The sequence below is a fragment of the Centropristis striata genome, chromosome 4 (assembly GCF_030273125.1).
Source record: "Centropristis striata isolate RG_2023a ecotype Rhode Island chromosome 4, C.striata_1.0, whole genome shotgun sequence".
NCBI classification, from domain to species: domain Eukaryota; kingdom Metazoa; phylum Chordata; class Actinopteri; order Perciformes; family Serranidae; genus Centropristis; species Centropristis striata.
Window position 1 is genome coordinate 17,121,069 of NC_081520.1, and position 24,937 is coordinate 17,146,005.

A 24,937-nucleotide genomic window follows, 5' to 3' on the forward strand; every position below is an offset into this window, starting at 1 on the left:
ATATAATTTCTTATTTTAAGTGTTCAACATGCTTATTTCTAGATTCAACAATCTTAATTTAAAAAATCTTGTCAAGTGAAATTATCTGTCCATGCAGCAAGATAATTTCCCTCAGATTTGGTGTTTTTATCTTGTTTTTAGACACCCTTTTTGCAGTGTGATTGCTGTGACAACAGAGGATCCCAACATCAGTGAGATATGTGCCCTTTAAATCAAGTTCTCTATCAGGAACATGACACAGAGGCAGAAACATCAGAGCACAGTGGGAGCTTTGTCCGTCCCTCTCCGCAGAAACTGGGAGAAAGGGATTGTTTTGAAACCATGGCAGAGAAAACAGGGATTTCCCTCTCGTCTCCACCCAGCTGCAGCAAGGCCGTGCCTTCTTTTCATGAATGCCAAAGAACTGGTTTCCCTCTGTACAGACATGCAAAACACACACACACACCTCCACAGAACGTCTCTGCACACACACGTTTTAAAAACAACACACCCCACCCCGCTGCCAGCTGTGTCTGGTTAACCAGTGCAGAGGAGGAGCAGGCCGGCCGGAGCCATGATGAGGCAGCTGGAGCTCGCTGCCCTCGGCGTGGCCCTCACTGGGTGGCTTTGTGCCATTCTGACACGCTGCCTGGCCCTGTGGAAGGTGAGCGGCACCCTGGACAACGCCACCGCCACTCTGCCTGCATACTGGGACGGGGTGTGGCTGGAATGGGATCACTGGGATCTGGCCCACGATGGCAGCTTGCACTGCTCCTTCTACAGGTCTCTCATGTCTCTTTCTGGAAGTTTTCGGACGTGGAGGGCTCTCATCATGGCCGCCATTGGAGCCGGGGCTTTTGCTGTGGTGATTGGAGCAGCAGGGGCAGTTTTTTTTCCAATGCGTGGCCAGATCAAAGTGGTTTCTGGTATTCTCTTTGTTTTGTCTGGGATCCTGCTGCTAGTTCCCACAGCCTGGACGTGCCACCACACCAGTCAGCCACTAGAGGGGGCTGTGCTGCTCAGGAGAGACTGGGGACCTGCCCTCTACCTCGGGTGGATCTCCTTTGCTTTGATGCTAACCGGAGGAGTGTTTCTCACCACCAGGTGCCCAACTACTGAGACGCAGGTGCAGCAGCCTGAAGAGAGCAGATACCCGAATGTAGAGGAGGAGGCCAACCACCCACTGAGCATGATCCACAGGGCGGCCTTCACAAACAGCCAGTACGGACGCAGATCACAGCCAATCTGACGGGACTGTGATGTACTATTTAACTGAGTGTGACTGATTAAATGGAGAATCATCAGTGGGGAGATTTAACAGCAGGCTGCACAAAATTCTGGCTGCACATGTTGAGTAATGATGCACTGACTTAACTAAGCATGAACATTAGAAAGTAGACGCACAACAGTGTGTCATACCACTAGTTTTATTGCTACACTGTAAAAGTGTTCCGTTGTTTTTACAGAAAATAACTGGCAGCTGTGGTTACCAGGATATTTCTGTAAAAAACACAGTACATATGTCAATATTTACAGAACAACTTGTACATTTTACATCCTAAAACTGTAGTAATTAAAAAAAAAAAACATTTTAAAGTTGTAGATTATTCCGTCCTTTACTGCTAATTTAACAGGATGATGCTGCTTTTATACTAATTATTTATACAAAATTTACATGCAGATTTTGCTTATTGTGCATTGAATACCAGTAAATCAACATTTAGTTATTATTTATTGTACACTGAATACCAGTAAAATTTACAAGCTCTTCTGTAAAGTTTACATTTGTACTGTAGTTTTTGCAGAATTATTCTGGTAACCACATATGACATTTTTTTTCCTGTAAAAGCAACATAATTTACAGTGTAGGGATGCAGTTAGGAGTTTGCATTTGTGTTTCTTTAATCTCTATTGAAGAAACACACTGTGCATACTGAAAAGCATTGTTTTACATTCAATCTTCATTTTAATATGACTGTGAAATAATACTTCCGTCTGTTTGCTTTGCTTTTATTCAATTATTGATCTTACGAGAAGACATCCCAGCTCTCTGATACTTTAATTCATTGTAATACCTTTAATGTGAAAAAGGTAATATTGGTCTTAAAATTAAAAACTGTATTGCACAGATACATTGCCCTACATTAGAGTAATACCATTTCATATGTTTTCTTTTCTAAAAAGAGGGAAAAAATGTTTACATCTAAGAGGAATGAACTGCACAAAGAGACACTGTGGAATAAATTGCAAATGCAAATGATTCAGAGCAATTTGTTTAGTTATTTGACTGAAGTCACTGAGGTGGTTTAACTTTGGGAAAATTTGCATGATAGGAAAATAACTGCTAAAATAATCTAGTTGTGGTCTTGTAAATAGTTACCCTGCAAGATTCACAGTCCAGGAGTCTTTTCCAGTCTAAGTGTTCTGATGGATAGGTAGCACTAATCAAAACAGAAATTGTGTTAGTCATTTCATGCAAAAATATGGCAAGTGTAACGTCAGGTTTCATAAGGTGAGTAGTAGCCATCCGTTTTGAGTATTTTTCTTAGAATGGAGAGCAGACAAAGAGGTTGAGAAAAGGGTGTAAAATCGCTGACTTTGACATATTTCTATTTGCAGATCCACGCCCATATTTGGCTGATCTATCATGTGCTGTCACTAGGTTACACTTTTCATAACAAAGAACACAGTAAAAGAGCTTCGACTTTGTGCTGTGGAGGCCAAAGATGAAACCTGATGTTACACTTTCCATATGTTTGCATGAAATGACTAACACAATTTCTGTTTTGACTAAGAAGAACAAAATGTCAGGATCGCGTCAAATTTATTCCCCCCTTGGACCTTAGTTTGTGTCTTCGTACTACAATTTTCCAAGTCAAAACACAATATTTGAAATCACAGCTTACAGTGTTTCTTGTTTTAGAAGTGTTTGATAATTTATCTTGTTTTAAGAGTTTGAGCTGAAAAAAAAAATCAAACTCTTAGGGATGCATTCTGCATCCAATTTGTTTGTAATATATATATGTATATATATATATATATATATGTGTGTGTATATATAGTAAAAAAAATTTCCTCTTTCAAGCAAAATGTACAAACACTATATTGTTGTCTTTTCTGAACACTGAATATAAATCATGGTACAATATGTAAGATAATATTAATTAATATTAATAATATATTTAATATTATAATAATAATATAATATTAATATCAGTCTATATCATTTTATTTTTAGCACTTTTCCGAGAGGAGTACAGTGGAAGTGCTTTAAATATCGCTGGTTTGGATATTTGTGCTTCTCTGTCCTAAAATCTGCAAAACCTGTGATTTCATTTGTGTTTAGGTTAACTGTGAATGCATATTAGGAAAATCCCTGTCTACACAAAAAATAAAATATTTCGTTAGATATTTATTTGCTACAGAGAAAGCTCATTCATTATGACAAAATAAAAGTTATTGGTTAAAGTAATTATGCATAAAACTGGGATATTGAGCATTACTTAATGGCACACAGAGTCTGATGAAAAGGCAGAAAGTTCTGTTCATTGAACTGAAATAGAAAACAACCTGAATAAATAGATGAACACAGGCCAGAACTATAAACTGACCTGTTCATAGAGATAAATGCTCGGATTTTCGAAAATACATTCGCCCCATCATGCAAATCTGTGAAAGCTTTTCTTTCAGTTAAACAAATCCTTTAAAACACTGAGAGACTCGTAAGCAGGAATTAGCATGAATCTCATAAAAAATATAGTCTCTTAAATGAGTTTGCGTGCCGCGGTGTTAGTGTGGATAAGGTGCAGAGTCCTGATTGGTCGGGTTACTAGAACTTCTCCTCTCCCTCCTCCACGTCCTTCAGATTGAGAACCTCCAGAGAGCCGCGGCCTTTCGTCTCACAGCGGATCAGCTCATCGATCTCCCTGAAGCAGCCGGGATCCACCAGACACACCTGGAGATGAGGAGCAGGAGGAAACACAGGAGAGACAGAAAGACATCAGTTAATGCAGAGAGAGAGACAACATTTTACAAAACAGACTACAGAAAAAGTAAAAGTGTGCACCAGATTTTTTTCCCCTCACCATTTCCAGCTCCTCGTCAAAGTCTTCACTCTCCACAACCTGCAGGAGCGGCTTCAGCTTCTCCTTCAGCCTCTTGGCCTCCTTGGCCGGCAGCACCAGTCTCAGCCTCATGTGAGCTCTCTGGATCTCCATCGACTCCTTCAGCTGCCGGATCACTTCCAGAGCCTGGGAACAACGGGATCAATCAGTTTCTCAAAGGTCAAACAAAAACATCATCATGCCAGAATAAAGTACCGAAACCGAACTTAAATAACCTTCTCATGTCTACAATAAAACCCAGCAAAGAAGAGCTAGAGGGAGATTGTTTAGTTATCAGTTTAGTTTATCAGTGTTTTATTGTTGACACTAATATTGGTAACACTTTATTTTGAAGGTGTCTACATAAGAGTGACATGAGCGTGTCATAAACATGACATGGGATGTGTCATGAACATTAATGACACTTTGAAGTAACATTAATGCTCATGATACTTGTCCTGTCATGTTTCTGACAGGCTTGTGTGACTCTTATGTAGACACCTTCAAAATAAAGTGTTACCATATCTTGCTTAAGTCACAAAGGCATGTTCAAAAAAGTTACATAATTTACACACAGCGTTATTACTATGCCAATAGCCATCCTTTGTTACATCTTTTTTTGAGTGAAATGATCCATAAATGTCATATGTTACACTTTTGGTGAAGTTTTTTGTGTTTCCTGCAAAACTTGAAAAAAATTAGTTAAAACGATTATTTTAACAGGGTGACGATATTGAAGTTTGTGGCTGCTATAAATGCAGCTGACCACTAGATGTCACTGGTAGGGTCTGTCTGTCTTACATACAATACAGGAAGAAGCCTCAAAAGCTTCACAAGGCTTTATCTGCCTATCTCTACTAATTAGACACCAACAATGGTGAGCAGAGTCCAGGATCAGCAAGTTTCTTTATGCACAAATAGCTGTTTTCACCTAAACTCGTCTGTCTGATGGCAAATGTTGAAAACAGGAACACAACATTTAGGTGATTATTGTTGTCTAAATATTTAAATGACGTCATCTAATTATTATTAATTATTATCATCATAAGAATGATTCTGTTACCCTGAATTAAACTGCCGTTACAGTTTGGAAAGATGTGGAATTTAAGTAGATTTGTTGATTGGGTTTGAGCCCCACAAATCAAATTTCTGTGGAATTGTCTTCATTGGGATGAGCTTGTCTTTGTTACTTGAAAAGTAACAAGTAAGACAAATTTTAATATCTTTTTTGGCATTGGGTCCAGGGAACAGCTACTCCTTCAGCCAACATCCTGTTTAGGACATTTTTCACATTCCTCCAGTCTACAGAATTCTACAAAAATGCAGTATTCTTGTTCATGTCAGACAACAAGCACGCCACGTTCAAATCAAAGTCCCTTCAAACTGTGGGAAGCCTTGTGTCGTCTATAACCAATAGAAAGCGACGACGTCTCCTCACCTGCTGCTTGGTGCTCTTGTTGGCCTTCACAGAGTAGTGGATGTCCTTCATCGCCCGCTCAATCAGGTTGACCGTATACGGCCTCTTGGTCTCAGGATTCACACACTTCTCTGCCACGATAGTCGCAATGTCCCTGAACATCGTCTCCAGCTGAGACTGCCTCTCCTTGTCTGACACTTGGAGCTCTCCTTTGGTCAGGATCTGTAACAGAGAAAGGGAGGAAGTTCAGGAAGTGGAGGTGAAATACTGCACAGGCCTTTGATGATTATACAGTGAATAATGCCAAAAGATGTCCCCAGTCCCAGACTAAAAAAACTGAAAGTCTTTAGTAAATCTGGAGTTTTACTGGAGTCACAGCACTCCCGTCATCTCCATGGTTAAGTTTAAGGTAGTAATCTGCTCTGTTTCATATCAGTCTTTTCCTAGTCTTGGGTTTGGATCATATCAAACGTGTTTGATATTATCTCAAGTCTCAGTGACGTAACACAATCACCAACCAATAGATGAGCGGGGGAAAGGTCCCCGGTTCCAGACCGGCCAGTAAAACCACTTCCACAGGAAAAAGGAACATCACAATAATGTTCTCAATAAAAATATAGTGATGTCATTTATTTAGATGTTTCTTAGTAAAGAGAACATTAAGGAGACCCAGTTAAAATGTATAAATAAATGTATATATAAATAAGTAATAAATAATCCATGATTAATGAATGATTAACTAAATGAAAGTTGATAGAGCTGATAAATATAATTATTCAATTAAACACATTATAATTAAATAGGACATACATGTATATCATGAATTAATTTCTAAATGTTCCTTTCCTTTATTCTTCCTTACATCTATTTTACTGTAAAATAGTCAACTTTTCATGTGATAAAAACAGAAACCCTTTTCAGCTTTGTGAGGGGCATTTTGTGTCGTCTTCTCTTCTTTTTGTTGTTTTTTTCAACACAAACCACTGAGTCACACACTAGAGCAGCTGGAGCCAAAAGCTGCTTCTCCTCCATTTAGTCAGTTTTTACTAAGAGCATGATGGGGAAAAAAACTGCTAAACGAATCTAGTTGTAGTCTTGTAAATAGTTTCCCTGCTAGATTCACAGTCTGTCTAAAATCTCTGGGACTAAAAACTCTAAACACTTGTCTTTAGATGTGAGCAGGTGGGACACGATAGTTTTCCGGGAGGAATTGTCTTGATTGGGATGAGCTTGACTTTGTAACTTGAAAAATGAGACTCCAAGTAATACACATTTTAATGTCTTTTTTGACATTGGGTCCAGAGAACAGCTGTTTCTTCAGCCAACATCCTGTTTAGGACATTTTTCACATTCCTCCAGTCTACAGAATTCAATAAAAATGCATCATTGTAGTTCTTGTCCATCAGTCTTTTTGAAAAGGCTACATAATAAACAGAGCAAAACCCTATGTATCTGTATCTTTATGCATCTGTGCAAATGTTGTTCTATATGTACTGTTACAAAAACGTTTTCTACAGAATGATACAATGTAGAGAATGATGCTTGAAGTGATTTAGAAATGACGTCATCATCATGTAGTTTGTCCTGAAGAGTGCTGGGGAATTAAAGATTGTTTCCTCTTTCACCAACACATGACAGAACAGCAACAGCATGAGCATGATGGGAAAAACTGCATGGTAGGAAAAAACTACTACTTACTTACTAAGAGCATGATGGGAAAAAAACTGCTAAAAGAATCTAGTTGTAGTCTTGTAAATAGTTTCCCTGCAAGATTGACAGTCTGTCTAAAATCTCAGTGTGAGACTAGACTGGGACTAAAAACTCTAAACACTTGTCTTTAGATGTGAGCAGGTGTGACATCATAGTTTTCTGGGAGTCTTTTCCAAATATTTTCAAAGTCTTCTGGTGTATAGGGAGCATTAGAGGTGGGAAGGAGGATATTTCTTACCTGTTTACAGATTTCTGTCAGATCATCTGTCCCAAAAGCTTTGGTCAAATCGTCCTTCTTAGCTACCTGACCTTTGGACACATTGACGAAGACTGAGCTTGTCTGCAGAACCTCATCCAGGTCTTTCTCTCTGGAGGATGGAAAAAAACAGTGTTAATAACATAAAGGTATTAAACTGACATTTATAAAGCAGAAATAGAAAATGTGCGTTGACTCAAAGAGACGATAAACTAGATATTTGTGTAAACATTGAGACAAATCATGTAAACAGCGTAGTGTTGACATGTAACGTTACTCACGCTCCTGTTCTCCAGCTCACTACTTTATTCTTGTAACAGGCGATTTCAAACCGTTTCCCTCCTTTCTTCATCCGCACCACCGCCACATTAGTGAGCCGGATTTGATTTGTCGGCGTAAATATCGACATATTTATGTTTAGCTCTGTCTCAAATCTGCTGCTGATAAGAAATGCAGCTGTCAAATAACTGCGTTGTCGATGTGCTTCGAGTGCGTTTTAAAAGAGGCTCCGCTGGGAAACATCGACGCCAAACGACAGTTCCGCCACCGTTTTATTCCTTCAGTTTCAATAAATCTAAATTTTAAAATGAAATTAAAGAATTAAATAATTTATAAATACGATTGAATACAATACTACTTTCTTTTTTTGTTGTTGTAGCAATTATACGCTTCGAAAAAAAATGACTGGACAGGCTACTCCATTGGCCATATATTGTGAATGAAGGATTTTCTTTTTAAAGTGAAAGCCAGAAAATTCAGTACATTGTGTCTGTTTTTTTAAGAGCTTATTATTTTTATAATCATGGCTTCACATCTCTGTTTATTGCAAATGTGTTATTTTTTTTAACAACTTTACCTGAAATGTTACTATCCTATTTTGAACTGTATGATGTTGTAGTTACATACTTTGACCACCAGAGGACAGAATACCACATGAGTATGTTATATATATATATATATATATATATATATCTGTTAGTTTGTTGATATTTGTATTATTCCCACTGATGATTGCGATTCTGTACTCTCTAACCGTAAACACAAGAGAAACACAATCATTTACGCTCCTTCCTGATAGCTTCAGTTTGTTCACTTTATTTTGAAAGTATTCACCGGAAGTGTTGCTATGCTATCATTGACGCAACTCTGTGGTCACTTAAGGACAAGAAACACTCAATGCTCATCAATCATTTTAAGTACAAAATATCACACTTAAACAAAAAAATCTTAACGGTCAGCGGTGAAGGTGAATTCAAACAGCTTTACTTCTAGGAAAAAAAGGAGAATAAAAATAGGTTTAAAATATATATATTTCTGCCACAGTCCACCTGCTGTGAGTCTCCTGTGACAGCTACAACACAAAGAACTCCACTTCCCAGCATGCTCAGCGGCCAAACACTATGGTCACACACCAGCTCAGCTGCAGAGGACTGTGTATGTAAATACAACATTTACTGCAGCGATGCGGAGTTTCTTCGTGCTTATTGTGATTTGTATAAGCCGTGTGTCTACTTCGGATACTAAAGGTGAGTTCATTTCAAACTTTAACGTCAAAGGAAACTAACTTGTCGCTATATTTTAAGCTGATGTTAGTACATTGTTAGCTAGCATGAATTGCTAGCCACCCGCCTTTTATTACCACAGGTGACTTCAGGATAACAGGGTCAGGCTTTGATCCTGTAGCATTAGCCGTTTACTGTTGCTGCGTTTCATTTGTGGAATTATTTAATCTTTAAAACCACCTGACTAACACCAGAGGACTCAACTTGATGTCTTTCCTCCCTCCAGTGTCCGAGAATGGACACAGTCCCTTTGAGAGCCCTCTGTGGTCGATATGGCACAACAGGCTCTACCTTTATTCAGCTGCTGCTCTCATCTTTGGGATCTGGTTCTCACTGAAGGTGGCACTAAAGAAGGTGAGCTGGCCCTTGCTGATATCTCCCCTTATGTGTGCAGACATCAATCAATCAATCAGACTTTATTTGTATAGCACTTATCATAGATTGATGGATGGATGGGTGGATGGATGGATAGGTGGATAGATGCATGGATGGATGCATGGATGGATGGATGGATGGATGGATAGATGCATGGATAGATGGATGGATGGATAGATAGATAGATATACATTATTTATCCCAAGCTGGGAAATTACAATGTAGCAGCAGCATTACAAACAGAGACCATGACAACACAATGAAATAAAAAGAACAACCTAGGCATATTCAAGCAATAAAATGCAATAAGACGAGTTTAGGTGAAAACTACTTGTGCAAAAAGAAGATTCTGCACAGGCAGCCAATGCAGAGACTGTAAAATAGGTGTAATATGATGTCTTTTTTGTATTTCTAAACCTGTTTTGTCAGAGGCTGCTGGTTCTGATGAAGCTCCACATGCACCTGTCATGTATTTGTCTTTGAATTAATTGCTTTTGTCTGTATTCTTCTAGAAAATCCTCCCTAAAGACGTCGGGCCGTGGGTCTACAAAGCTGTGAAGGTCAATGACGCCTCGGACCGAGACGCTGTGGTTCACGTGTCACGAGTTAAAATCTTCTACGGCTCACAGACTGGAACTGCAAAGGTACAGAACCTGTTTATGGGAAACATCCTCACTGGATCATGATATCAACATAATAAACATCATTTAACATCATGATACAGACCTTGTTGGTGGTGCTCTACCTCACTACTTTTGTAAAGAGAATTAAACACAGTTTTAAAAACACATGAAGTTGTAACGCAATCAAATATAACAACAACAGCTCCATTAGATATAAGAGCTCTGTTGGTATTTTTGAAAATCATTTGAAGATTTATTTATTTACATAAGCGCTCAGTTAATGAAGTTTGCTTTTATCTTTTTTTCTACTTCCATTTTTACTGCTTTTATTTTTCTGCCTTTCACTTTTATCTTTTACTGTTTGTATATTCATCAATATTTTTATCTTGTGTTTTTATTCATTCATTCATTTATTTCTGAATTTTTTTAAATCACACAAAGTTTTTAATGCCATACTGTGAAGCACTTTGAGCTGCATTGTATGTACGAAAGGTGCTATAAAATAAAGTTATTATTATAATAATTATAATAATATAATATGTCTGATTATAATAATAATAATGTGGCGTCCAAAATGACTGTAGAGTTTAATAAATCTGATCAAGTATGCACAAAATCACAACATAAGTGCTAAACACATTCAAACCTTTGTAATCCCAAACAGTTATGATTGAATACTTTACACGTTATCAATTTTCCATTCTGAGATGTCTGATAAGCATCAGCTGAGACTTTTTATTTGTTCAGGGTTTTGCAACAGAGCTGTCAGAGGAGGTGAAGACTTTGGGAATATCAGCAGAGGTGATTGACATCAAAGACTACGATCCAGATGATCAACTCGCTGACGAGGTAAGTTAGAGCCAAAGAGGAGACGCGTTTTTCCTTTTCTAGTGAAGGCGACAGAGAAGTCGTGTGTAGAAACCAGGCGGCAACCTCCGGGTCTGAGCAAGGAGGCAAACCAGGAAGTGCCTTACGCTGCATTCTACTGAAAATACCAGCCGGGGGCGCCAAGTTTGGCTGCAAAAAACATTGTCCATTCATTTCAATGCAAAATTTGAAAACTTTGAAAGTACTTAAAGTATTTAGAAAACAGTACCAGTCAAAAGTTTGGACACACCTTCTCTTTCAATGTTTTTTCTTTTTTTTTCTCTTATATTTTCAACATTGTAGATTAATACTGAAAGCATCAAAATTATGAAAGAGCACATATGGAATAATGTAATAAAAAGTGTTAAACAAAACTGAATGTTTTATATTTGATATATGCAGGATGCTAAAACGATACCTGTATGTCCTACTGAATTTTATCACATTTTGCTGCATGTTTTTCTTGTTATTCTGACCCACAATCCTCTGGGCAGCGTATATGAGCCAAAGAGTTAAAGTTCAAGGCCCACTGTGATGCATTAGTTTGTCCCAATTGTATGCACACTGCATGCAACAGTACATACTTTGCAAGGGCAGTACATGGTAAAAGTAAAAATAAAAAGCAAGAGATTTGGAGTGCAGCATGTGTTTCCTACTGAAGAGCTGTTTTCTACCTTCCAGCCACGACACAGTGCCGGTGCCCACTAAATAAAAAGGAAACAGTGGTGAAAATAAACATCTTTCTTCAGCTGAGCAGGATTTGTGTAACACATTTGTCCTCTGTGCCAGCCGTGTGAAGAATTAAATCAGTACAAAAAATGAAGAGAAAGCTGAGCAGGGTACTGTTTGTTGTCAAGCTTTCAATAATAAATAAAAAAACACAATTATTTACTTTGATTAATGCTGGTCTAATTAAGCCCTGCCTGTAAATACACATAGCCAGGATTTACAGTTTAGATATTTAATTAACACCCTGAAGCAACTACATACAGCATGCTGCAACAATTAATTAATTAGTCATTTAAATGATACAGCGTCAGAATAGATGGTTATGTACGGAGCATAGACTGTATATAAATAATAGATGTAGTGACCGTGACGTCACCCATTGGTTTGTGGCCTGTTAGAAGCATCGAGTTCAGCGTTACACTCGTCGCCATCTTGTTTCTGATACGGGGAGCAGACCATATCTGGACTGTGGAGGAGGAGAGGGATCTGATCACTGACTACAGCCTCTCTACACCTCAACCTGACTCACTGCTAATTCATGTTAGCATTAACTGGAGCATTAACTAGTATGTTAGTTTTGGCAAAAAACAAAAACAAAATGTTCGTTACTGACCTCAGAAAACTGAGCAGCGACTCCTTGGAGTGTCTGTTAGTCCAACCAAACGCTGAACAAGACATTTAATGAACAAAACGTTCAAATAAACTGTCATTCAGTGAAAATACAGTGAAAGGGTCGAAGTTATGAGACTCAAACCGGTAAACATGTTTTTTTTATATCTACATAATGTTATATATAACTTTATTGACACGTTGCCGTGGATACGCATTGTTCTGCTTCTCTCCTGATGATGGCTCGCCTTGTTAGTGACCTGTCAATCAAAGGTAGCCCCGCCCCAAATCATACGATTCTTTATCTTCTATTTTCTTCTAAATGGGGCTAATATTTGAACTATTAACATCAGATTGTCTTGAAGAAGATTTTTTACTAGTGATTGAGACCATAATGTTGTCCTGAAAAACATTTCTGAGGTAATAAATCAAGTGAGAAGTTTTCAAATTTTGCATTGAAATGAATGGACAGATTTTTTTTGCAGCCAAACTTAGCGCCCCCTGCTGGAATTTTCGGTAGAATGCAGCTTAAGGCACTTCCTGGTTTGCCTCCCTGCTCAGACCTGGAGGTTGCCGCCTGGTTCTAACCTAGATTTAATATTTATAGATTGATTTTCATCTGTCCTTCACATGAAAGTTTAGTCTTGGAGACGAGTCAGAAAAGTGTGAAATTTTTTATCACATAGCTTCCATAAGTAATATTTGCAGAAAATAAATGTGCATATTGTCCTGTCATCTTTCCTGGAGCAACTTGCTCATGTTGTGTTTTATTTGGTGTCCAGGGTTTTTAACTCAGGTTTTGCTTTGTCAGAAATTATTACATAATTGTGTTTCTCATGTCCAAATTAACAATTATGTTTAATTTTGCATTCAAAGAGATCCAAGGAAATATGTAATCAAGAAATACATATTTATAAATAATGTTTAATGTAACGTTTTTACTGCATTGTGACTTCTGTCTTCCTTCAGTGCACCAACAAGTCAGTGTGTGTGTTTCTTGTGGCCACGTACACTGACGGACAGCCGACCCAGAACGCTGAGTGGTTCTGTAAGTGGTTGGAGGAGGCGTCCACTGACTTCAGATACGGGAAAACCTATCTCAAAGGCCTCAGATATGCAGTGTTTGGTCTCGGCAACTCTGTCTATGTCGGCCACTATAATACGGTAAGAAATGCTTTCCATGATTAACTAGGGTTGCACATCTCTCTGTGATAAACGATTCGATTTGCATCCAGATACACAGGTTACGATTCGATTCAAAAACGACTTTTATTACAAACCGATTCGAATCGATACAGTGTGAGAACAATTCGATTTTATTTGATTCTACGGTTAATATTTGTTGTAGATAATGTGTCACTCACAAGTTATATATTTTATTTATCTTCTGATTTGCCATGGAGTTAAAAATCTGTTTGTTGGTCTGAACAACAAAAAGACCATAAACATCTTTCTACATTTATTATAAATGAAAAGAAACATAATTCTAGAGCTTTTTTTTGTCATTTTCATTCAGTCACATGAGGCTGATAATTCCTGAGTGTAGCTTTGATCTGAGTGACATAATTTACATTTTCCCTTTATCATCTAACCTAATAAAACATTGGCCGGTGTTCAGCGGACATTATCATGTTCTGGGATATTAAATAATTAATTTGTTCTATTTACATTTTAGTAGTATCGCTTTCTCTGCGTAAAAATGATACATAATATTTATTATCATATATTAATACTTAACTGCAGGATCTATAACTGAAGCACACACACACACACAGACAGACACACACACACACACACACACACACACACACACACACTCACAGGGGTACCATTATTGTCGTTGTTTAATATTCACTCCCTGTCTGTCTATATCACTGTGTTGTATTATTGCACAATAAAAAAAATAAAAAAATAATCCATCACCAGGATCGTCTATATACAGACGCAAATAATAGGCTAATAAATAAATTATATAGATGCATTCCTGTGCCCCTGAGCAGGACACAGTTCACAGTAGAACGCAGGTTGTTATTCATTTGCAGCTGTTTGTTAAACAGAGAAAACTATTATTATTATTATTATTATTATTATTATTAGTGCATGTCTCCAGCTGTTAAAGTGACTGACAGCTGATCCAGCTGTGATCCGCTGCCGCCGTCATTAGCGGGGATACAAAATAAAAGACTTGGGAGAGACCCATGGAGTTGCGCGAGAATCGTTTTGCAAGCAGCTTCAGCTCTCGCGTTATTTCAGAGACGCTGATGCAAACTGTGAGTGTGTGAAGCCGCCAACAGATTCCAAGTCTGGAGATAACCGATCCATGACTCTACAACTGATGAATCTAGGAATTCATGGCTGATTTGTATCGATTGAGGAGGCTGAAACTGACGTAGCCGTATCGCTCACTTGTTAAACCGAATATCCTGTTAATCAAATCTATCAAATCAAAATTACTTTATTCATCCCCAAGGGGAAATTCAGTTTTCGTTCACAACCCTATAATTTACGTAGAATCAGTTAGTCAAAAAGCAACTACAAGGTTGAAAGCTGTAGCCCAGCCGTGGTGAAGAGTGTTTTTCTATTTACCCCTCTTTTCTTTTTGCCTTACCAGGTGGGTAAAAACGTGGACAAGTGGCTCTGGATGCTGAGCGGCATGCGGATCATGACCAGAGGAGAGGGAGACTGTAATGTGGTGAAGAGCCGTAATGGCAGCATTCAGGCAGACTTCCTGGCCTGGAAGGTGAAGTTCCTGATCCGCCTGCAGGCCCTGAACAAGGGGGAGAAGAAGAGCTGCAGCGGCAACTGTAAGAGCGGAGGATCCTGTAAGAACAAGAGGAAGGACCGACAGGAGGAGGAGGAGGAGGAGAAGGCAGCTTCACACAACAACAGCTCTGAGGTAATGGCAGAAAAAATGCTTATTTGACATTTGTGTTTTTAATGGCACACATTCTTACTTTTATGGCAGTAAATGCATGTTAAAACTGCAAAAAACCAAATGCCTATGCAGCAATTACTAGATTACAGTTGGTACAGAATGCAGCAGCAAGACTTCTCACAAACACACAACACAGAGAACACATCACTCCAGTCCTCGCAGCATTACATCAGCTCCCCGTCCGTTACAGAATTCAGTTTAAAATCCTCTTAATCACCTATAAATCTCTCCATGGTCTAGCTCCACTCTCTATTTCAGAACTCTTAACCCCCTACTCTGCACCGAGATCCCTCAGATATGAAAACCACATGCTGTTAAGCGTCCCACGGTCTCGGCTCAAGACAAAGGGACATCACACCTTTACTGTTTTAGCTCCAACGCTGTGGAACAAACTCCCCCTCAGTATCACAACAGCTGAGTCTGTGTATCATTTTAAAATGCTTTTAAAAACCAACATGTATAGACCAAGGTTATAATAGTTTTGGATTTTTCATTAGTTTCTATTTTAATTTCGTTGTCAGTCTTTGTTTTCAAATTCAGTTAGTTTTAATTTGTTTTTAGAGTGAGTAGTTTTTATGTTTTTGAAAATGCTTAGTTTTAGTTTAGTTTTTATTAGTTTTAGTGTTAGCTTTAGTTTTTTTTTTGATGGGGTATTTGTTGGGTGCCAGATTCATTAAGGTCACAATAAATGTTTCCTTTTTCCCCTTTTCTGATCCATCTCAGCCCTAATAAGTTTATTAAGTCATAAAACCAGATAGATGAAATAGATTTCATATCAACCAAAAAGGTTTACGTATGAAAAAAGTTGACAAAGACGAAAATGATAAATTAATTTATTTAGTTTTAGTTCGTTTTGTAACCACAAAATAGTTTCAGTTAGTTATCGTTTTTTTAAAAACTCGAAAATGTTTTTTCAATTATAGTTTTCGTTATTTCGTTAGTTTTCATTAACTAGAATAACCTTGGTACAGACTGGCATTTGTGCAATAATTCTAATGTTTTTACACATAAAATCAGCGTGAGGAAAGCAAAATTTTTGTTTCTAAAATTTTATTTAATGCTTGTTTACTGTTTTGATGATGTTCTCTCATTTTTGTTTTAACTGTTGTATTGCCTCACTGATATTGTATTTTGTAAAACACCTTGTAACCCTGGTTTTGAAAGGTGCTATAGAAATATAGAAATAAAAATAAATAAATTAGAACCTCCTTTGTGATACTGAAAACCCAGAGTTAGAGCTGAAGTTACCTCGCTAACCCTCAAATCCTGCTTCGTAGTGCAGAACCTGTTTAAAACGCTCCCCTGACTTCCTCCTAACGTTGTGTTGATTTTCAAAACGATGCTATGATTAGACTGCCTTGTATTACCTGAAGAACAGGTTGTGCATGACAAAGTTTGAGTGTTTATTTCAGTAGCAATGAAACACAAACCAAAGCACATAACCATGTTATGAGGATATGATACAGCTGCAGCCTCATTCTGCCCATTGAACTGCTAAATAGATCCCGTCTCTTTATTCAGAGCACAAATAAGCAGGTGGAGACAATTAGTGAATATAAAAAGGCAGAGAAACTGGTTAGCTGATGTCTAATTAGGAAACCGTCCTCTGGTTTATGGACATTTCAGCATTACAAGGGCACTTTAGATATTTAAGCACCTCTTATCACAGGAGCCTGAAGTGGGCTGGTGGGGCTAACAGCCTCATGTTGAAACCCCTGCAATGAGATTAAAGTCTGATAAGGACTCAGGAAGACAAGTGTTGATCTCAGTGTATCAGCTCTGTATTTAGAAGCACTGATTTTGTGCATTTTCAAGGGAAACCAGGGTGCTATAAATACTCCCAACACCACTTTAAAAGCTGCCCATCATGTCAAAATATAAAAAAAGCAATTGAATTAACACAGCTCCTCCTGTCCACATGTGGAGGTGAGATGTGCAAGTGTATTAATGTGTGCACTGCAAAAAAGGTGTGTCTAAAAACAAGATAAAAACAATAAATCTGAGGGAAATGATCTTGCTGCATGGACAGATAATTTCACTTGACAAGATTTCTTAAATTAAAGATAAATTATCTAACTTTTCTCTTCGGAAGAAACAAATCATTTGCAGTGCACTCTGCTTAGGCCAGTTCATCGGTGTTAATTTCTTATTTTAAGCATGCAACATACTTATTTCTAGATTTAACAATCTTAATTTAAGAAATCTTGTCAAGTGAAATTATCTGTCCATGCAGCAAGATCATTTCCCTCAGATTTAGTGTTTTTATCTTGTTTTTAGACACACCTTTTTTGCAGTGACGGTGCTATAAATACTCACAACATCACTGTAAAGGCTGCCCATCATGTCAAAGTATAAAAAAAGTAATTTAATTAACACAGCTCCTCCTGTCCACATGTGGAGGTGAGATGTGTATTAATGGGTAAATAAGAAGCAACACTTCAGATAAAAGTGCCATATAAATGCAGTCCATTTACAAGCAGACATGTAAATATACATACACACACATGCATCATAACCTTTCATATGCATCACAGCGCACACAGATGACCAGTTGTCATGGTAGCAGGCACCTCAGAGCCAACTCTAGCTGAGACTTCTTCCCCTCCGTCTGCAGCACTGATTGCACTCCACAGAGGTGACATTCAACCGGAACCGAGTGTAGCTGAGAGCGGCGGCGAGGGGACCATCGTGGTGATTTATCTCCACACCGGGCCGCTCATGCGTTTCATCCTGCTGCTGCACATGTGGGCAGAAGCTCCGACATTAGCCACTCATTGTGATAAATCCTCTGTAAACATGCATATGTCGTTTTTTTATTTAATCAGGCAGCTCTAGAGGAGATAACAATGCACGATAAATGCGTTCCATATGGGCTCCCTCGCTTAACCACGGACAAAGTTTTTAATTGGTTATAGGTTGGACCATATGTTCCTGCTAGGTTGGAAACATTTTTCACAAGATCCTCAGCCTCAAACTGTCCTTGACCTTTTTTCTGCTCTTTTCTGCCCTACAAAGTCTAACTGCAGTAGTTACATTTTTGGTCGAAACTGAGTTCTAACTAAAAATTAACTCCTTGATGTCTGTTTTATCTTGTGACAAAGTTTTCGATTTCAATTTTGCTTTATTTCAGATAAATAATCATATAAAAATTGCAGTCACTACAAAACCTAAGTCAAAACCAAGCAGTAATTGCACTTACCACGGTCTGCTTTGGATATGTATACTAATTTAAACATAAAAATAATAGAAATTATAAGTTTATTTGAAAGGGAAAGTGCGTTCGTAAAAAAAGAGAGATAAAAATACATTAAGACTAAAATATAACATTTCTTTATTATATTAAAGTCTAAAATACGCACATCTTTGAATAGAGCTGTAAAACACTTTTAAATACACTGATAACAAAATCAATTTAAAAATGTTTATTCACTGAAAACTAAATAAAAAAGCTGAAAGAAGACAACAACATTACTATTAGATCCTTTTATAGCAAAACCAGAGTGCAGTAACTACATTTTTGGGGTCAAAGGTCAAATAAATCGTCATGATTTTTGAGCATAAAAATTACATCATCAATACATGTAGAAATAAGCGTCATATCACCTTATCTACCTATAACACATTTGGCTGGCCAGTTAAAACACTTTAAAAAACTTTAAAGCAGTTTTTCCTCAGTTTCACCCTTTGTGTAGTTACTGCTGTTAACAGACAAAGTCTAACTACTGTTAGACTTTGTCTAACAGTAGTTAGACAGTGCGCTACAAAGTCTAACTACTGTTAGACTTTGTAGCGCATTTTTATAGACCATATTTTTAATTTTACCCTTTTTGTTCTGTTCCTTGTTGTTTCAGGAGGATTTGATCGAGTCCAGCAGTGATGAGGACGAGTCTGGCCTGCAAGATGAGAAAACATCAGGTTCAGTGGTTGACATGGAGGATCTGGGAAACATCATGAGCAGCGTGAGGAAAGCAAAGGTCAGACACTTAGTAATACAGGGGCAAGAAAAAGAATGTGAACCTTTGAAATGACCTCGATTTCTACTATTATCTGTCATAAAACACAATTTGCTTAACCTAATTTTGGGTGAAAATTCACTCCCAAAAAACGAGGATTTTATTCAAACAGTGCACAAAATCTCACACAACCAAAAAGAGCTATGGGAGAGGAGCTCCCTGAACAGTTAAATTCAAACAGTTTTTAAGCATAATACAGGATACACCCAGCTATACATCAACAGGTAAGTTATCTCCAGTCATTTCTGTGGTGTGGGGAAGACACTGACCTCTGACTGGTATGCAACTAGCTATAAGGCACGGATTATTCCTTTACCAACCTTCAGACTTCTGCAAATTTAACACTTTTCAGTACAGTGTGGAATTGTTGTAAACAAACAGAGATCGCTAAGTGAACACCTCCTGCAGCAGCAGCAGCATATACACACTGTACTGCTACAGAGCTAACTGTTAGCCTGTTAGCAATTTGCAGACTGAACGCTAATGGGTTTACATCTCCTCTGGCTCTGTGACTGGGAGAGACTGCTGCAGGAGGACTGGGCAGCTTCGACTTGTTGTTACTCTTCTTAACGAGCCGCCGGCCCCCGGTATTTAAAAATACCAAACTAAACAAGGACAGAAACAAGAACAAGGACATGTGATGGTATAAATAAGTCTAAAAATAAATAAATGACTACTGAAAATGCTATAAATTTATAGATGAGGTAGAAAGTATGTTTTGCACATATCAATTGTATCGTGTTTTATTGCACATTTTAATTAATTTATCCTGTGTGGGTGTTGAGAGTTCTGACAGCCAAGGAAAAGAAGCTGTTTTTCAAAATGGGAATTCAAAAGTTTAAACTCTGCTTGTAAATGTGAGTTAGCCTGAGAGCATCTAGCTGCCTGCTTCACAATAATACTGTTATCATTTTAAAGCAGAGCTTCACTCATCCAGCAGGTTTATTCTCAGCGTTTTAAGTGTCTTAAGTTCTACAGGCGGACACCGCTGCAACATTAAGTTTCTGCCACCTCGGTCCAATGTAAAAGTGTGTGGAGTGAGTAGAAAAACTGGTGTCATTGATGGAGAAGTGGCAGATGGGTTGATAGACACCAGACCCCAGCAGGCGACAAGTGGAGGCTTGCGTAAGAGCGAGGACGCCCACTTCACAGACTTGTGAGGAACGAGTGACTCAAGAAAAGCAGGAAAAATGAGAAGGAAGACGCATTATTCCTCTCATTTATATGTAAAGACATGAGCTATAATGTCTGAATGAATGACGGAAAATAGAAAGAAAAAAATATATTTAGTTTGCTTTTTTTTGTAACAGATTGTTGTAGGGAACAAGGTTATAATAGTTTGGGATTTTTCATTAGTTTTAATTTTGTTGTGATTTTTTGTTTTCAAATTCAGTTTTCTTTAGTTTTAAGAGTGAGTTTGCTAGTTTTAATTATTTTTTATTTTTTGGAAAATGCTTAGTTTGCTTAGTTTTTTTGTAATGGGGTATTTGTTGGGTGTGAGATTCAAAAAAAGTCACAATAAATGTTTCCTTTATTTCCTTTTTCTGATCCATCTCAGCCCCAATAAGTTTATTAAGTCATAAAACCAAAACGATTAAATTGATTTCATATCAACTAAAAAGGTTTACGTATGAAAAAAGTTGACATTTATGTTCACTTATATAAACGGTTTCCATAAAACTACTTGTGACATGTCATATTAGGCTTTGACTGAACATTTGCTCTCACTTTGTGATATAAATATCAGGATATATATCGTATATTGATATTCAGCCTAAATATATCAGGATATGATGAATGTCCTGTTACTTTACACCACTGGCCACTTTGAAATCGTCTCTTCCTGCATTATGTTTCGCTCCAAACTCCTGCCTCAACTGGGAAAGTCAGTTCACAACAACAAGAAACTGCAAAATGATTTGTTGCTGCAACAGAAACATGAACTGTCTAAGCTTTCAACCTCAAATTACACTTTTGCCTTTTGTTCGCCTGTTTTTGGCTCAAAAGAAACAAGTGAGGGAACGAATTCTGTGTGAGAGCTGTGAAATTAATTTGATGTGTTTTTTTCTTTTTTATTAACTCAAAGGAATGCCCACGACAGTCCTGCAGCTTTTGTGCTTCCTAGATTTTGTTCTCATGAAAGCATAATGCTTTAAGTGAATTTGCTGACAGTGCTGGACTGCAGAGTGTCCATCACAGATATGAAACATGACTTAAACAACAGATTCTCCCAGACTTGTGACATAAATATTCTAGTGTAAAGTGTGTAAGCTGTGTGGGGGTTGGACAGGCCTCTTTGTAAGCTGCTTCAATGTGTTTTATGCATCACAGCTGGGGACATTAAAGAGACATCAGCTGATGACTTGAGGAGCCTGAAAAGCTCATTACTTCTCAGTTCTGTCTGCTGCAGTGGAAGCAGCCAGACATTTTTAATTTTAAGTTTTTTTTGAGTTTTTGAGTTATAAGTTTGAGTTGTAATTTTGAGTTATTTTCATTTAGTTTATTTTATGAGGACGTCATGCACTTCTATTGTCATTATTTTCCCCTCAAGATATTTTCAATTATTTTTGTGATGGCCAAACCAACCAAGGTTATTATAGTTAACGAAAACTAACAAAATAACGAAAACTAGAAGAGAGTTTTTAAAAAAACCCATAACTAACTGAAACTGTATTTTGTAGTTACAAAACTAACTAAAATTATAGTGAAAATGTCCTTAGACACAAAATGACACAAAAAAGACACAAAATGACTAAAAAAAGACACAAAATGACCCAAAAAGACACAAAATGAGGAAAAAAAGACACTAAATTACTTAAACTAAATTGTAAATTATGTGTTAATTTCTTATTTTAAGCATACAACATACTTATGTCTAGATTTAAAGATTTTAGACACCTTTTTTTGCAGTGCAGGATAATAGTTTTGCTGTATGACTACATTAACAAATTAGTGTTGTTTTTGCATGAGTTGGTCACACGGAGAAGGCAGTGCAAGAAGTAATTAGTTTGTAGATGAAACATTTGCTATTACCAAGAGACAACAAGCATTTAGCCAAGCTGCAGATTAAGTGTGAACAAGGAAATTCCCCTGACTGGAATATGTTAGTAAGCTAATTTACAGTGTAGAGCCATCTGAAGTCCAGCAGTTTACAGCAGGGGTCTCAAACTCAAACTACCAGGGGGCCGTTTGAGGCAGTATCAAAATGACCAAAAAAAAAAGACACAAAATTATTAAAAAAAGACACAAAATGACAGATAAAAACGAAATTACTTAGAAAAGACACAAAATGACAAAAAAGACACAAAATTATTTAAAAAAAGACACAAAATGACCCACAAAAGACACAAAATGACAGAAAAAAACTAAATTACTTAGAAAAGACACAAAATGACACAAAAAAGACACACAATTATTAAAAAAGACACAGAATTATTGAAAAAAGACACAAAATTATCCAAAAAAAAGTAATTAAAGGGACCTTCCACACACAACACGGTAAAGTGCCATTCATATAAAACTCAAAATTAAACTTTCATATCAAGGTGGGGGCCACAAAATATGATTTAGATGGAAATGTTGTAGGATATTTTAAAATTTTGTCTCTTGGCTTGTAATGGAAGAGTAAACTCTACTTTGGGTGTTGCTGTATTACATCTACCATGCAGACAGCTTGTTTTGTGACATGTTTGAGACGCCTCTCATCATAACTGCAGGTGTGAGCTTTCTCTGGCGCTGTTTGACCACTAGGTGATGGCAGAGACTCTCAGTTTGCCGGCAGCTAAAGACTCTGAATGAGCCACTTTAACACCACATGTTATTTCACTTCCAAAGCTATTTGCATGAATTATCTGACATCAACAAGTCTGAGTCTGTGTCCAAGGGCTTCTGAATTTGTGTTGTTTTTATTTCCCACCATTATTTTCAGGCGATTTACGAACAGAAGTCAATCACACCATGTCATCGAGTGCTTGATGGACAAATAAAATGTTCTTTTCTCTTTCTCCTACAAAGGGATAATGGCTGCACTGTAGAAAAGTGTGTCTAAAAACAAGATAAAAACACTAAATCTGAGGGAAATGATCTTGATGCATGGACAGATAATTTCATTTGACAGTTCATCGCTGCTTGCAGCTTGAATTCATCTTATTTTAAGAGTTAATTTCTTATTTTATGCGTACAACATGCATATTTCTAGATTTAACCTCCTGGAGTCCATCTATTCATTGAAAATACACTGAGCATGTTTTATTTACAGTAATAACTTTATTTATATAACAGACAAGCTGAACAAGCCAGTTGAAAGTGCCATTTATGTTTCTAGAACATTTTTATGTGAATTTTCTTTACAGTGAAAACAATTACTACTTCTAATTTACATGCAAATAGACTGTTTTATGGTTTAATTTATGTTATTTTTTCTGCTGTTTCTGTGTGTATGATTACTAAAAAAAAAAGAAGAAGAAAAAACAAGGTATATTTCCATAGAAACCTGTCTTTTGTTTGTCTTTTGTATTCCTGGCAGCTTTATACTTTAATTTGAAAAAATAAAAAATCAGAATGATAGATGGAAGTGTTTGTGGAGAGAAGGGAGCCATGCATGTGATGTCAGGACAGACTGAAAGATGCTAAACACAGAGAGAAATTAATGCATAGGAAGTTGACAAATTTGAACCAAAATCTCCTGGACTTCAGAGGTTTAACAATCTTAATTTAAGAAATCTTGTCAAGTGAAATTATCTGTCCATGCAGCAAGATCATTTCTCTCAGATTTAGTGTTTTTATCTTGTTTTTAGACACCTTTTTTGCAGTGAGTCCCATATTCTTTTAAAATTCAGTCCAAAAAGCTGTTCAAGCAAGGAAGTCTGTTGCTATTTTTTTTTTTTTACATAGAGGAGTGATTTTACTTGGAAAAAAAGATTTCATGCACAATATTGATCAGCCAGTCAGTTTTTGAACTGGGCTGTCTGGAGTTTACGGCTGTGTCTGCTCACTAATGACTTTCATTGGTTGTGGCATTTCATGCTCTCAGACCCATTACCCTCAAATAAACACCTGCCTCTAGTTGACTTTTATCTTACAATTACCGAGCCGAGGTGTCAGTAGCAGTCTACGTTCTCCACAAATCATCTCTCACTTGGATAAATAAGTTACCTCATCCAACACTAACTGTTTCTGCCATTTTGTCTGTGTGTTGAGGCCAGAGCATGAAAAGGCTGCAGAGCTAAATGTGGCACAGATGGATTGGTCTGTATTGATGTCAGTGGTGCTTGTAGTCAGGCAGGAATGAAGATGACTGGATCCTGCTAAACTTGGTGATGATACATATTTCCCACAACTGTTTTTCTTTAAGTGCGCCCAGTGATAGAGTGCCAGGCGGGCTGTGATTGGCTGCCAGAGTGCAGAGTTCATATTGCCCAACCTTCGTCTATATCAGTCTTTGGCTCTAGTTCTGCTACTATTCTGCCAACTGCAGTAAGCTTCATTTCCATTGTTTCTCTAATTGATTTTGCACAAATGTACACTGCGTTGGCATCTAAACTTTGTCCTAGGAGGGTTCTGTTTCTGCCAGAGTGGTCCATTATAATGCTGCAGGACTGTTGGCAGAGAGAGTTGGTGTGGAACGGATCATTAACCCGAGCGGACACACAGGTTTCTGTGCTGGGTTTTCATGTTTTTGGTTCAGAGGGACAAATATAGTTCCTACTTTACTTCAGTCTCTTCTTGAACAATTGAGAAGGACTCTGTTTGAGACGTGG

General features: G+C 37.5%; 3 protein-coding genes across 4 annotated transcripts in view; 2 read left to right on the forward strand and 1 right to left on the reverse strand.

Moving 5' to 3' along the window:
* Positions 1–495: 495 nt before the first annotated feature.
* Positions 496–2,245, forward strand: LOC131970432 (claudin-4-like). Its single transcript, XM_059331825.1, has one exon. It carries the CDS (start codon positions 554–556, stop codon positions 1,226–1,228), a length of 675 nt encoding a protein of 224 aa, XP_059187808.1. The 5' UTR covers positions 496–553; the 3' UTR covers positions 1,229–2,245.
* Positions 2,246–3,371: 1,126 nt separating this feature from the next.
* sbds (SBDS ribosome maturation factor) lies at positions 3,372–7,972 on the reverse strand. The gene is made up of 5 exons (XM_059331824.1): positions 7,747–7,972; positions 7,448–7,577; positions 5,521–5,721; positions 4,065–4,229; positions 3,372–3,934 (listed from the first exon to the last, which is right to left on the reverse strand). Exons 1-5 carry the CDS (start codon positions 7,872–7,874, stop codon positions 3,809–3,811), a joined length of 750 nt encoding a protein of 249 aa, XP_059187807.1. The 5' UTR covers positions 7,875–7,972; the 3' UTR covers positions 3,372–3,808.
* Positions 7,973–8,508: 536 nt separating this feature from the next.
* tyw1 (tRNA-yW synthesizing protein 1 homolog (S. cerevisiae)) overlaps positions 8,509–24,937 on the forward strand; it is a 99,599-nt gene continuing 83,170 nt past the window's right edge. Inside the window, exons 1-7 of one of the 2 annotated variants that reach the window (XM_059331852.1) lie at positions 8,509–8,899; positions 9,254–9,381; positions 9,915–10,046; positions 10,773–10,874; positions 13,200–13,394; positions 14,842–15,126; positions 19,017–19,139. In XM_059331852.1, the coding sequence (XP_059187835.1) occupies positions 8,866–8,899; positions 9,254–9,381; positions 9,915–10,046; positions 10,773–10,874; positions 13,200–13,394; positions 14,842–15,126; positions 19,017–19,139 (999 nt within the window). In that variant the 5' untranslated portion in view covers positions 8,509–8,865. Of the gene's footprint in view, positions 8,992–9,253; positions 9,382–9,914; positions 10,047–10,772; positions 10,875–13,199; positions 13,395–14,841; positions 15,127–19,016; positions 19,140–24,937 lie in introns of both variants that reach the window. The other variant, XM_059331851.1, reaches the window with a different exon arrangement.

Bases quoted from the DNA above. Each gene is read 5' to 3' on its own strand.
- LOC131970432 (XM_059331825.1), top strand. From the start codon at position 554: ATGATGAGGCAGCTGGAGCTCGCTGCCCTCGGCGTGGCCCTCACTGGG.
- sbds (XM_059331824.1), bottom strand. From the start codon at position 7,874: ATGTCGATATTTACGCCGACAAATCAAATCCGGCTCACTAATGTGGCG. The intron at 7,578-7,746 runs GTGAGTAACGTT...TCCATCCTCCAG, and splicing joins GTGAGCTGGAGAACAGGAGC to AGAGAAAGACCTGGATGAGG. The intron at 5,722-7,447 runs GTAAGAAATATC...TCTCTGTTACAG, and splicing joins TGACAGAAATCTGTAAACAG to ATCCTGACCAAAGGAGAGCT.